Raw genomic sequence first — 13,742 nt, forward strand, 5'->3', positions numbered from 1 at the left:
TTATGATATAAATGGGTCCAAAAAGTATTTGAAAAAGTTGTTATTAAATAATTATCATATTTGCATATTGTATATATATAATAAATAGAGCTAAAACGACGTCATGCATTCTGTGCCGTTTTCTTCCCCTGTACCGTAACAATTTGCTTTTAACAAAATAAATAAAGTATTGTGAGTGTATCTTACCTTTCTGTATGTGTATCTCAAGCAGCAATAGCTATCCTCTATGAAAACGTACTTTGTATGATCACATTCATTTTGTCTTAAAGTCCAGTTTAGAGAAGTATTTAATCTTGGATACAGTATATAATCATCCATATTGGCAGACACATTCATTTATTTCAATTTCATTCCAAGCAATAAAACAATATTTTTTGCATCTGACAAAAAACACCCACAAACGGTGGCTTACTCTTAATAAAAATGCCATGTTTGTTATAAATACAGTTTAAAAAAAAGAGAAAAAAGGCTGGCTTCCGCTGGAGAGACATGTGTCTACTAGCTTGAGCGCCCCCACTTGTCCCAGTGTGGCGAGTCAGAGTACTGCTGAGGCATTGAACTGCAAGTTGACAATATATCGCCCCCTACCTTGAGGCAGAGGTACTTGCTGCCTCATGGCCTACCTTTTCCCAGTGGCAACAAGCACGCGCCCCCTCACATGCACACGCTCAATACACTTTGTGTGTAGCCGTGGAGGCACCACCTGTGTCTGCCTCACTTCTCAACTTCCGTGTTATTTTCATTAGGAAACAGGGAATTTCCGCGATTTTGACCATGAAAATGATCAAAATACACAGGAACCACACCAAAATCACATAGAAAAGCATAGACCAAAAGAGAAATATAAAAAATTATTTTATTTTATTACTTCGTTTTTGAACATGTCATGGTTAAGACTTTTACCCCCTGGTGGCAAAGTGAGGCACTGCCTCACTTGCCTCCCCTGACAGCACGTCACTGCTTTTACCGATCTTTCTGCTGCCGTACCTTCGAACTCTGATCCAGAGCTGTCACTTAGCAGAGTAATGCTTCTGTCTTTCTTTTTCCTTGTAACGTCCTGCCAAGCCATGTCCTCATTCCCTCAGTCCGTACTATCCATAGACATCTTATAAATAGACGCAGCATCGACCGCTACTGCCTACTGGCGCTGCTGAGACGCGGGGCCGCCATCTTGGAGTGGTGATCCGCTCCACTCAATGACTGTCAGTGCATTTAATTAATCTTACCTCACTGAATACCACTGATTTTCACGCGTTTTTTTGTCATAGTGTAGCTATGATAAAGGACACATGTTTTGACGTGTTTTATTATTTATAGTTTGCTAACAGTAATAGAATATTCTTATATGCTATAAGTGACCAGACGTCCGAGATCAAAACTGGGAATATAATCCCAAAGAAGGGGGAAAAAAACTGTCAGCTATTTTTAAATTGAAGAAACAAAATGATTAGGTTATATATACATGCTTATATCCTATATAAGATGGGGGGGAGGGGGGGGTGTATATTGTAGCCCGGAAGATTTAGAGCTACAAGGGATTCTGGGGTATTTGTTCTGTTGTGTTACGGTGCGGATGTTCTCCCGAAATGGGTTTGTCATTCTTGTTTGGTGTGGGTTCACAGTGTGGCGCATATTTGTAACAGTGTTAAAGTTGTTTATACGGCCACACTCAGTGTGACTGTATGGCTGTTGATCAAGTATGTCTTGCAGTCACTTACATGTCTGCAGAAGCCGTATACAACATGTGACTGGGCCGGCACGCTGGTTGTATGGAGTAAAAGCGAACGCGACAACCGGTTGTAGAGGACGCTAAAGGCAGTGCCATCACGGCACGCCCTCAATATTGTTGTCCGGGTGAAAATCGGGAGAAATTCGGGAGAATGGTTGCCCCGGGAGATTTTTGGGAGGGCCACTGAAATTCGGGAGTCTCCCGGAAAAATCAGGAGGGTTGGCAGGTATGTCTTAGGGACCTATAGACTGTATCTCTGTTGCTGCAGCAGCAGAGTTTATTCTGTCTTGACACTTTGTATTGATATTGTGTATTACATTCTTCCCTTAAATCATCATGTTTACAGTGATTTGTTTTATATGTATTTTTTATGTATGTCGCTTTGGATAAAAGCGTCTGCCAAATACTTAAACATAAACATATATAAACACCTGAAAGTCAGCTAAAACCACCAATCTGTTTCACTGGATTCAGAATAAAACCAAATTCTGTCTAACAATCTTTATCTTAATCATTTATTCAACTTTATGTTATTCCAGTATGACATTTTTAAATGTAATTAATTTCATTGACAAGCAATTCTGTTAGCGTCAAACTCGTGTTTGCTAGTGGCTACGATTTCAGTACTATTGAAGATCTTTGCTCCTTCTCAACTCTGTGGTAATATTCTTTTCACAAAACACAACCAATAGTACGTTCATGTTAAATCTTACTTGTGAAAAGTAATCCCCCGATTCCTATTTTCAACAGTCCGCTCATTTGAGCAGGAAAACGCTGAACACCAGCCCGGCATCTTTGTTTTCTACCTGTCAACTGTCAGTTTAGGCTGCTCGCCGGCTCCTCATCACCACTTCAAGATGGCGGCCAAATGTCTCCCGTCACAGCAGCCAATGCTGTGTCTACTTATAAGATGTCTATGGTACTATCACCCATGTTGGATACATTCACATTACAGTTGCTGCTTCCTCCCCCGACCTCTAGGGGCAACGGTTGCACTCAGTAGAAATCGCGATTGCCGCCAGCAGAGCTGTTGTCTTCTACTTCCGCCTCCTGGATTTCTATTTCCCTTCCTCTTCCCTGAAAGGCCGTTCAAATAGCTTCTTCTTCTTCTGCTTCTTCAAAGACCTTCTGTATGACTCCGAACTGCCGAGACGATACCCTGCTAGGTGTTGGCATCGCATGCTAAGTCGCTATCCTCAGTTATCGTCGACCTTTGACGTTAGATTTGGTTAATTTGTTACATTTGTTGGTGATTCCTCTCAGCACAGATGAGTCGGACACCCGACGCCCGGATGAGGTATGATTTATTTATTGTTTGTTCATCATGTTTTGCAAGGTTCGGTTCCAGTCGTCATGGTAATGACCATGTTACCGAACTAGTGCGAGCAGTGCCAAGTTGAAGTTATGGTTATGGTATTAGTTTATTGCGAACATGCATTCACTTACAATATGCTACAACAATATTGACACTTTCCCGTCACAACTTGTCCCGAAAAGGAGTACGAGGAAGCAGACGTAAACTTAGACTCTTAGACTTAGACTTCCTTTTATTGTCATTCAAAATGTGAACTTTACAGTACAGATAAGAACGAAATGTCGTTGCATTAGCTCATGGTAGTGCAGGATAAAAGCGCAATAAGGTGCAGATATAAATAAATAGATTACTGTTCAGATAAATATATTGCACTTTTGCATATGTTTCCACGTTTATGGATGTATGTTATATTGTCTTTATATTCCAGCGAGTTAATCCATTTTGGGGGCTAATTGAGGGGATTATTTTAATGCGTTGAAGAGTTTTACGGCCTGAGGGAAGAAGCTGTTACAGAACCTCTTTCTAGAGTCCAGCAGTGAAAACAGTCCTTGGTGGGGGTGGGAGGAGTCTCTGCAGATTTTCTGAGCCCTGGTCAGGCAGCGGCTTTTTGCGATTTCCTGGATAGGAGGAAGGGGAGTCCTGATGATCTTTTCCGCTGTCCTCACCACTCTCTGCAGACACTTCCAGTCTGAGGCACTGCAGGCTCCAGTCCAGACAGAGATGCAGTTGGTCAGTAGGCTCTCTATAGTGCCTCTGTAGAATGTGGTGAGAATGGGGGGAAGCTGTGCTCTTTTCATCCGACGCAAAAAGTGCATGCGCTGCTGAGCTCTTTTTACAAGAGCTACGGTGTGTAGGGACCAGGTCATATTGTCAGTTATCTGCACCTCCAGGAACTTGGTGCTGCTTACCATCTCCACCGCTGTACCATTGATGAAGAGTGGAGCATGGCTGGACTGGTGCTTCCTGAAGTCGACGATGATCTCCTTGGTCTTGTCGACGTTCAGGACCAGGTTGTTGGTTCTGCACCAGTCAACCAGATGTTTTACCTCCTCCCTGTACTCCATGTCGTTGTTGTCACGGATGAGGCCCACTACTGTCGTGTCGTCTGCATACTTCACAATGTGGTTAGTAGTGGACCTGGCGCAGCAGTCATGGGTCATCAATGTGAACAGCAGCGGACTCAGGACGCAGCCCTGGGGGGAGCCGGTGCTCAGGGAAATGGCACTGGAGTTGTTGTCACCCACTCTCACAGACTGGGGTCTGTCTGTGAGGAAGTCAAACAACCAGTTGCATAGGGGGGTACTGAATCCAAGGGGGGCCAGTTTGCTCACAAAGTGCTCCGGGATGATGGTGTTGAACGCCGAGCTGAAGTCCAGAAACAACATCCGCACGTGTGTGTCCTTTCCTTCCAGATGTTATAACCTCAGGTGGAGTGCAGAGGAGATGGCGGCCTCCGTGGAGCGGTTAGGGCGATAAGCAAACTGGTATGGGTCGAATGTGGGGGGAAGTTTGGAGACAATGAATTCCTTTACCAGCCTCTCAAAGCCCTTTATTATGATGGGGGTGAGTGCCACGGGGCGATAATCATTGAGGGAGGAGCTTGTGGGGTTTTTAGGCACTGGAATGATTGTGGCTGTCTTAAAACATGATGGTACCACAGCCTGGGTCAGCAAGGTGTTGAAGATGTCTGTAAGAACCCCAGCCAGCTGGTCTGCACATCCCTTAAGCACCCTGCCCGGAATGACATCAGGTCCTGCTGCTTTCCAGGGGTTCACTCTCCTCAAGGTTTTCCGGACATCCACTGTCTCCGGGTTGAGCGACTGCTCATCAGAGCGAGAGATGGATTTCCTCGCCGGAGTGGTGTCAAGTGCCTCAAACCTTACAAAGTGGTTGTTTAGGTCGTTAAGGAAGCTGATGCTGTTGTCACAGGGATGGGGGGCAGCTTTATAGTCTGTGATGACATGTATGCCCTGCCACATTCGTCTAGTGTTCGTGGGGTTCTCGAAGAAGTCCTGCGCTTTCTGACTGTGAGCACGCTTTGCAACCCTAATGGCATGGTTCAGGTTAGCTCTGGCTGTTTTAAGTGCTACCATGTCGCCAGATTTAAAAGCCTTGTTCCGAGCCTTCAGCATTGCACGTACCTCACTGTTCATCCAGGGTTTCTCGTTGGCCCGTGTGGGGATGTTCTTGATCACACTAACATCCTCCAGGCACTTCTGAATGTATGCGGACACAGACTCTGCATACTACTCAACACATGTGTGATGATTGTCAGTGGCGGCTGCCTTGAACATGCTCCAGTCTGTGCTTTCGAAGCAGTCTTGTAATGTTTCTATTGCTCCCTCTGGCCAGGTCCTCACCTGCTTCACTGTAGCTTGCTTTCTGATCAGCAGGGGCTTGTATGCAGGAAATAGCATCACAGATAGATGGTTTGAGGAGCCGAGGTGGGGGCGTGGTGCAGCTTTGAACGTGTGCTTAATATTGCTGTACACCAGGTCCAGCGTGCTTCCACCCCTGGTTCCAAAATTCCCATATTGATGGAAATGGGGGAACACAGTTTTCATGTTAGCTTGATTAAAGTCCCCTGCCACGATGAAAACTCCCTCTGGATGTGTAGATTGCAGTTCATTGACAGAGAAGTACAAAGCATTCAAGGCTTGTTTGATGTTAGCACTGGGAGGAATGTACACTGCTGTGAAGATCATAGCACTGAATTCACGGGGTAAATAAAATGGCCTGCATTTTATAGTTAATAGGTCTACATCGCTAGAGCAGTGACATGAGACTATATTCCCATTGTTGCACTAGTTGTTGTTGATGTCTATGCAAACACCACCGCCTCGGGATTTACCGGTGAGAGTGCTGCTCCTGTCCGACCGAAACATTGTTAGCCCCTCGATGCTAACTGCCTCGTCCGGAACGGATGGTTTCAGCCCCGTTTCTGTGAGAAATATGGCGCAGCAGTCCCTCATCTCCCGTCTTGCATATTGTAAACATATCATTGTCCATTATTTATCTTTTCAAAGAGTGCGAACTATACTGTCAGTGAGCGCATTTGTGTAATATGTTGTTTTGTAAACAAACAAAGTTGGTTGTATGTTATCAGAATCAATTGTATTGGCCAAGTATGTTTACACACACGGATTTGGACTTGGGAGTACACTGGGCTCTTTGCTAAATGCAAGAAACAAAAATCAACTTAATGACCAGAGAGTACAGGGCCGTGGCGGCCATCTTGGTATGAAACGAGAGCAAAACATTCAAGGACGCAAAGGACAGACAAAATATTAAAGGACACAAAGGACAGAAAAGACATTAGAGGAGCACTGAGCGACTTGTCCAGGGTGTACACCGACTTCCGCCCGACTGCGGCTGAGATAGCCTCCAGCACCCCCCGCAACCCCGAAAGGGACAAGGGGTAGAAAATGGATGGATGGATGAGCTGATGCAACCAGCTGCCACTCCAAAGACGCTATTATCAACATACAGCTACAAAAGTACAACACACATAATTTTATCATTCAAAATATCTTGTTTTGTAAGCAAACATAAAATAACAGTTGAGTTGTATGGTATTGGGTTTCATATTGTGTGGTTGTAAACACTGATAAACACAGAAATACACATAAATGTGTTATTAATGACATATAAAATAGATATGAATGTGTTGTTAAAGAGGTAAGAATGTGTTAATGACATATAAACTAGCAGATATGAATTTGTTAATAAAGATGTAAGAATGTGTTACTAATGATGTATAAAAAGCAGATATGAATGTAATATTAATGACGTATAAATTAGTAGATATGAATGTTGTTAATGACGTGTAAAAGAGCTGATATGAATGTGTTATTAATTACGTTAAAAATAGGAGATATAAATGTGTTATTAATGATGTATAAGATAACAGTTATGAATGTGTTATTAATGATGTATAAAATAACATTTATGAATGTGTTATTAATGATGTATAAAAAGCAGATATTAATGTAATAATAATGATGTATAAAAAGCAGATATGAATGTAATAGTGATGTATAAATTAGTAGACATGAATGTGTTAATTATGAAAAATAGCAGATATGTATGTTATTAATGACGTTAAAAATAGCATATATAAATGTGTTATTAATGACGTCTGAAATAACAGTTATGAATGTGTTATAATGATATATAAGATAGCAGATATGAATCCATTATTAATGACGTATAAAATAACAGGTATGAATGTCTCTAATGATGTATAAAATATCAGATATGAATGTGTTGTTAATGATGAAAAATAGCACATATGAATGTATTATTAAAGACGTATAAAATAACAGTTATGAATGTGGTATTAGTGATGTATAAAATAGCAGATATGAATGCATTATTAATGACGTGTAAAATAACAGTTATGAATTGGTTATTAATGTTGTATAAAAAGCAGATATTAATGTAATAATGATGTATAAAAAGCAAATATGTATGTAATATCAATGATGTATAAATTAGTAGACAATGTGTTGTTAATGATGAAAAATAGCAGATATGAATGTTTTATTAATGACGTTAAAAATAGCAGATATAAATGTGTTATTATCCATACATCCATCCATTTTCTACCGCATGTCCATCTCAGGGTCGCGGGGGGTGCTGGAGCCCATCTCAGCTGCACTCGAACGTTAGGCGGGGTACACCCTGGACAAGTCGCCAACACAGATAGACAACATTCACACTCACATTCACACACTAGGGCCATTATTAATGACGTATAAAATAACAGTTATGAATGTGTGGTTAATGATGAAAAATAGCAGATATAAATGTGTCATTAATGATGTATAAAATAATAGTTATGAATGTGGTATTAATAACGTTTAAAATAACAGTTATGAATGCGTTGTTAATGATGAAAAATAGCAGATGTGAATGTGTTATTAATGACAATAAAAAGAGCAGATATAAATGTGTTAATAATGACGTTTAAAATAGGTTATAAATGTGTTATAATGATGTATAAAATAGGTTATAAATGTGTTATAATGATGTATAAAATAGTAGATATGAATGCATTATTAATGATGTATAAAATAATAGGTATGAATGTGTTATTAATTATGTATAAAATAGCAGATATGAATGTTATTAATTACGTATAAATTAATAGATATGAATGTGTTGTTAATTATGAAAATTAGCAAATATGAATGTGTTATTAAAGAGGTTAAAAATAACAGTTATGAATGTGTGGTTAATGATGAAAAATAGCAGATATAAATGTGTCATTAATGATGTGTAAAATAATAGTTATGAATGTGGTATTAATAACGTTTAAAATAACAGTTATTAATGCGTTGTTAATGATGAAAAATAGCAGATGTGAATGTGTTATTAATGACAATAAAAAGAGCAGATATAAATGTGTTAATAATGACGTTTAAAATAGGTTATAAATGTGTTATAATGATGTATAAAATAGGTTATAAATGTGTTATAATGATGTATAAAATAGTAGATATGAATGCATTATTAATGATGTCTAAAATAATAGGTATGAATGTGTTATTAATGATGTATAAAATAGCAGATATGAATGTTATTAATTACGTATAAATTAATAGATATGAATGTGTTGTTAATTATGAAAATTAGCAAATATGAGTGTGTTATTAAAGAGGTTAAAAATAACAGTTATGAATGTGTTATTAATGATGTATAAAATAAGCAGATATGAATGTGTTATTATGACATAAAATAGCAGATATGAATGTGGTATTAATGATGTATAAAATAGCAGATATGAATGTGGTATTAATGATGTATAAAATAACAGTTATGAATGTGTTATTAATGATGTATAAAATAAGCAGATATGAATGTGTTATTATGACATAAAATAGCAGATATGAATGTGGTATTAATGATGTATAAAATAACAGTTATAAATGTGTTATTAATGACGTATAAAATAACAGTTATGGATGTGTTGATGATGTATAAAATAGCAGAAATCACGACGTATATAATGGCAGATATGAATGTGTTATTAATGATGTATAAATAGCAGGTGCAGCACGGTACTACAGGGGTTAGTGCGTGTGCCTCACAATACGATGGTCCTGGGTTCGATCCCCGGGCTCGTGTTGGAGTTTGCATGTACTCTGCGTGACTACGTGGGTTCCCTCCGGCTACTCCGGCTTCCTCCCACCTCCAAAGACACGCACCTGGGGATAGGCCCCTCTCCCCTCCAAAGACATGCACCTGATAGGTTGATTGGCAACACTAAATGGTCCCTAGTGTGTGAATGTGAGTGTGAATGTTCTCTGTCTATCTGTGTTGGCCCTGCCATGAGGTGGACACTTGTCCAGGGTGTGCCCCGCCTTCTGCCCGAATGCAGCTGGGATAGGCTGCAGCACCCCCCACAACCCCGACAGGGACAAGTGGTAGAAGATGGATGGATGGATGGATGAAAATAGCAAGTATGAATGTGTTATTAAAGACTTACAAAATAAGAGTTATGAATGTGTTATTAGTTACGTATAAAATAGCTGATGAATGTGTTATTAAAGACGTATAAAATAGCAGATATGATTGTTGTATTAAAGACGTATAAAATAGAAGATGTGAATGCATTATTAATGAGCGGTGTGTTCAGGGACAATCAGACAAAGAGGATTCAGGAGCGCATCAGTAACGTGGAGAAGCATTTTGGCGAGATGTGTCAGATGTTCGCGTCGTACGGACGTAACTCGGCGCGTCTTCGGGACAAGGCGGACCTGCTGGTGCGAGAGCTGGGCAAGTATTCTGACACGGAGACTCCCAGCCTCAAGACGGGTTTGAAGCATTTTGCGAGTCACCTGGCCAAGATTCAGGACTACCGCCAAGCGCAGGTAATAATTACAATACTGATAATAATGAATTACTTATCATTATTCTGGGTACGTTTTTTTTTTTATCTTCCAGGTGGAGCGACTGGAGGCCAAAGTGATCGAGCCGCTAAAAGGTTACGGTGCTGTGGTCAAACGTAAAAGGGTGAGCATTAGCATTCCTGCTAGCATTGCTGAACTGTGTTGTCATGGCAACAAGTGTGTGTTGTCTAGAGATGTCACAATGTCAACATTTCTTATCACGGTTATTATTATCGCGGTATTCTTAAATGTGCTCAACAGTTTCAGAAAGTACTTACACTGAAGTCTTTTAACCAAGTTTTATTTAAAAGAAGAAAAAAACACAAACAACACATTCAAAATAATTTTCTTTGTAGAAGAAACATTATTGTAGATAAAAAGCAGAAATTAAATGTGAACATGAAAGCAACAAAAACATTATAAACACAGTTATATGCCAGAAGAAAAAAAAAACAAATATAAATACAAATACATGTGAATATTGTGCAATATAGCACTTTATGGACATAAGAGATAAACAAATAAAAACAAATGTAAGAATTTTGCAAGATGGCACCTGATGGCCATAAGACGTAACTGCACTTTTTGTTCATATAAATAAAAATAGTGTTCATGTATAAGATCTAGTCTTATACATAGGGCTGCACAATTATGACCAAAATAATAATTAAGACTATTTTGATCAATATTGAAATCACGATTATTAATCAGGATTATTTTTTTATTTTAGCTAAAACAGTGTTGGGGTGTGAACGTGACGCCATCCTGTAATTTGTAATGTCTAATAAATAAGCTATAGATAAACGTTACCCATTTATTTAAATACAAATGTTTGTGTATGTGTTCATTAAGAGTATCAACGTGTCATCTTTTTCTCATTACAAGACGTCTTTACCTCTATTTTTACATTTTGATAGAGGGATGTATTTTTTTAAGTTATGTACATTTGAATGTACTGTACATGTAGATGCTGTATCGGGACAGATCCATTAAGAGTTTGAGCAGAAACATGTTGTATAAGAATTAACTGTACGCCATAAAACATTAACAAAATACTGTGTCACATGAAAGGTTTTTAAAGTAATAACTTTGAAATGAAAAAAACACGAGTTATGTCAAAAACATGGTGTTTACTTTTTGATATCAAAATAAAACACAAAGCAGTGTGGCTAATGAAGATGAAGTCAAATAAACAAGCTTTGTTATTCTCCAACAACGTCTCCTAGTGGTTTAGTGCAACAGTTTGGCCAACAACAATAAACAGCAGTGATACCTCTCACATCGAATACACAATTTTCACAGCCTGCGTTCAATTAAATGAGATGACAAAACATTATAGCTAGTATTGATGTTATTTGAAAGCTGATAAAAGTAGAAGTTAAATAAATGACGAGTGAGCATCCCAGTAAAAAAAACCTAAAGATTTTCTAAACAAGTTGTGGCAACGTTCTCGACACATCCCCTGATACATGCATGCAGTGTTGCCTAAAATGCATTCATAAATGACAGATTTTCGGTAATTAAAAATGTGAACCGTATTACTAACCGTCTTGAATTTTACCGCGGTTCATAATTCTACCATTTAGTATTACATTCGTAGTGTTGTCATAGCAACAAGTGTGTCGTCACAGCAACAGGTGCGTATGTCATCACAGCAACAAGTGTGTGTGTCGTCACAGCAACAAGTGTGTGTGTGTCGTCATAGCAAAAAGTCTGTCGTCATAGTAACAAGTGTGTGTTTGTCGTCAAAGCAGCAAGTGTGTATGTGTCGTCATAGCAAAAAGTCTGTCGTCATAGTAACAAGTGTGTGTTTGTCGTCAAAGCAGCAAGTGTGTACGTCGTCGTCATAGCAGCGAGTGGGTATGTGTCGTCATAGCAACAAGTGTGTATGTGTCGTCATAGCAGCAAGTGTGTATGTGTCGTCATAGCAACAAGTGTTTGTCATCACAGCAACAATTGTGTGGGTGTGTCGTCATAGCAACAAGTGTGTGGTTGTCGTCATAGCAACAAGTGTTTGTGTGTCCACCTAGGATGACGTGAAGACGACTCAAAGCGCCAGAACACAGGAGTCCAAAAAAATGGATCGGCTGGAAAGAACTCGCCAGAAGAACCCATCAGACCGCCAAATCATCGTATCTTTCACCTGGAATGTTTGTGTGTGTGTGTGTACACACAGAATGTAGCGTACAGTATATAAAGTGTGTACAGTCGTGTATACAGTAAGTAGAGTATAGTATACACCGAAATTAGAGTAAAGTACATACCGGATGTACAGTACAATATGTAAAGTACAGTAGAGTATTCACAACACAGTAAGAATAGTTTGTAGAGTATGTACAGTTGAGTATATACTGTAAGTACAGCACAATATGTAAAGTATATACTGTACAGTAAATACAGTAGAGTATATACAGCAAGTAGAGTACAGTATACACATAATGTTGCTTACAGTGTGTACAGTAGAGTAATACAGTAAATAAAGTACCGTATACACAGTGGACACAGTACAATTTGTAGAGCTCAGTATATACAGTAAGTACAATACAGTATGTAGAGTAAGTACAGTACAGTATATATATATACTCAACAGTACATACAGTTGAGTATATACAGTAAGTACAATAGAGTATACACAGTGAGTACAGTATATATAGTCAGTGGAGTAGATTATACATTAAGTAGAGTATATACAGTAAGTACAGTAGAGTATACAATAAGTACAGCAAGTACATACAGTAAGTACAGTACAGTAGGTACAGTTTATACAGTGAGTACAGTATATACGATAAGTAGAGTATATACAGTGAGTGCAGTAAAGTGTATACAGTAAGTACAGTAGAGTTTATACTGTGAGTACAGTATATACAATAAGTAGAGTATACATTAAGTAGAGTATATACAGTAAGTACAGTACAGTAGGTACAGTACAATATCTATCATACAGTATATAGAGTTAGTAGAGTATGTGAATATGTGATGTACCTTGACTCCGCCCCCAGTCTCAGGTGCGTTGACAGAAATGTTTGCACACCAACAATATTTTGCGTTGTGATGATGACTTCGTCCTCGTGCGCGTCAGGCGGAGAGCGACTTGCAGCGAGCCACCATGGACGCCACGCGCACGACACGTCAACTGGAGGAGACCATGGACGAGTTTGAGAAGCAGAAGATCCAAGACCTCAAGGTGGGCGATGGCGTGTCCAAGCCACGCCTCCAAGCGGCGTTTGAAAAGTGTCTCTGTCCTCACAGAAAATCCTGAGCGACTTTGTTACCGTGGAGATGTCCTTCCACGCCAAGGCCTTGGAGCTTTACACGCTGGCTTATCAGAGCATCCAGAGTGTGGAGGAGGAGGAGGACCTGAAGGTAAGCTCCGCCCACCCGCAGAGGCTCAGCAGTCACATGACCTAAAACGCTGCGTTCAGGTGTTCAGAAGTTCCCTGCACCCCCCCGATTACCTGACGCGCTCCGACATGGTGAGGGCCAATTCAAGAACTTCCCTCGAGGGCACCGCCTGCTTCCTGTCTGCCTCCACATCTTTTCAGGTAAGTCCCGCCCTCTTTGGCTTCACGCTCACCTTCTCTGTCCTGATCCCGTCCGATGGTCGCCGTAGCAACAGAGAGCCTCCGGACGCCAAGCGAGCAGAGAGGAAGAAGAGGAGGATGAAGATGAATCTGAGGAAGAGGAGGATGATGACTCTGAGGGGGAAAGTTGATGAAGAAGCTCCGCCCTTTTAGGACGTCTGGTCAGTGTTGGAGTCTGATCACTTCTTGGCCTTTTTATTTAGCTTTTTATTTTCAATTGTCTT

At 39.8% G+C, this 13,742-nt stretch overlaps 2 protein-coding genes across 2 annotated transcripts in view; one reads left to right on the forward strand and one right to left on the reverse strand.

The window, feature by feature from the left end:
* LOC133635751 (uncharacterized) overlaps positions 1 to 13,742 on the reverse strand; it is a 283,249-nt gene that overhangs the window by 47,464 nt on the left and 222,043 nt on the right. The window lies entirely within an intron of this gene.
* Positions 2,992 to 13,742, forward strand: part of LOC133635796 (CBY1-interacting BAR domain-containing protein 1-like) — an 11,251-nt gene continuing 500 nt past the window's right edge. Inside the window, exons 1-9 of the mRNA XM_062029086.1 lie at positions 2,992 to 3,026; positions 9,685 to 9,919; positions 9,993 to 10,061; positions 11,968 to 12,069; positions 12,937 to 12,942; positions 13,017 to 13,121; positions 13,187 to 13,300; positions 13,360 to 13,479; positions 13,548 to 13,742. The exon at positions 13,548 to 13,742 is cut by the window's right edge and continues 500 nt beyond it. Of these exons, the coding sequence (XP_061885070.1) occupies positions 2,998 to 3,026; positions 9,685 to 9,919; positions 9,993 to 10,061; positions 11,968 to 12,069; positions 12,937 to 12,942; positions 13,017 to 13,121; positions 13,187 to 13,300; positions 13,360 to 13,479; positions 13,548 to 13,649 (882 nt within the window). The 5' untranslated portion in view covers positions 2,992 to 2,997 and the 3' untranslated portion in view covers positions 13,650 to 13,742. The remainder of the gene's footprint in view (positions 3,027 to 9,684; positions 9,920 to 9,992; positions 10,062 to 11,967; positions 12,070 to 12,936; positions 12,943 to 13,016; positions 13,122 to 13,186; positions 13,301 to 13,359; positions 13,480 to 13,547) is intronic.

The sequence above is a fragment of the Entelurus aequoreus genome, linkage group LG20, assembly GCF_033978785.1.
Source record: "Entelurus aequoreus isolate RoL-2023_Sb linkage group LG20, RoL_Eaeq_v1.1, whole genome shotgun sequence".
Taxonomy (NCBI): Eukaryota; Metazoa; Chordata; class Actinopteri; order Syngnathiformes; family Syngnathidae; genus Entelurus; species Entelurus aequoreus.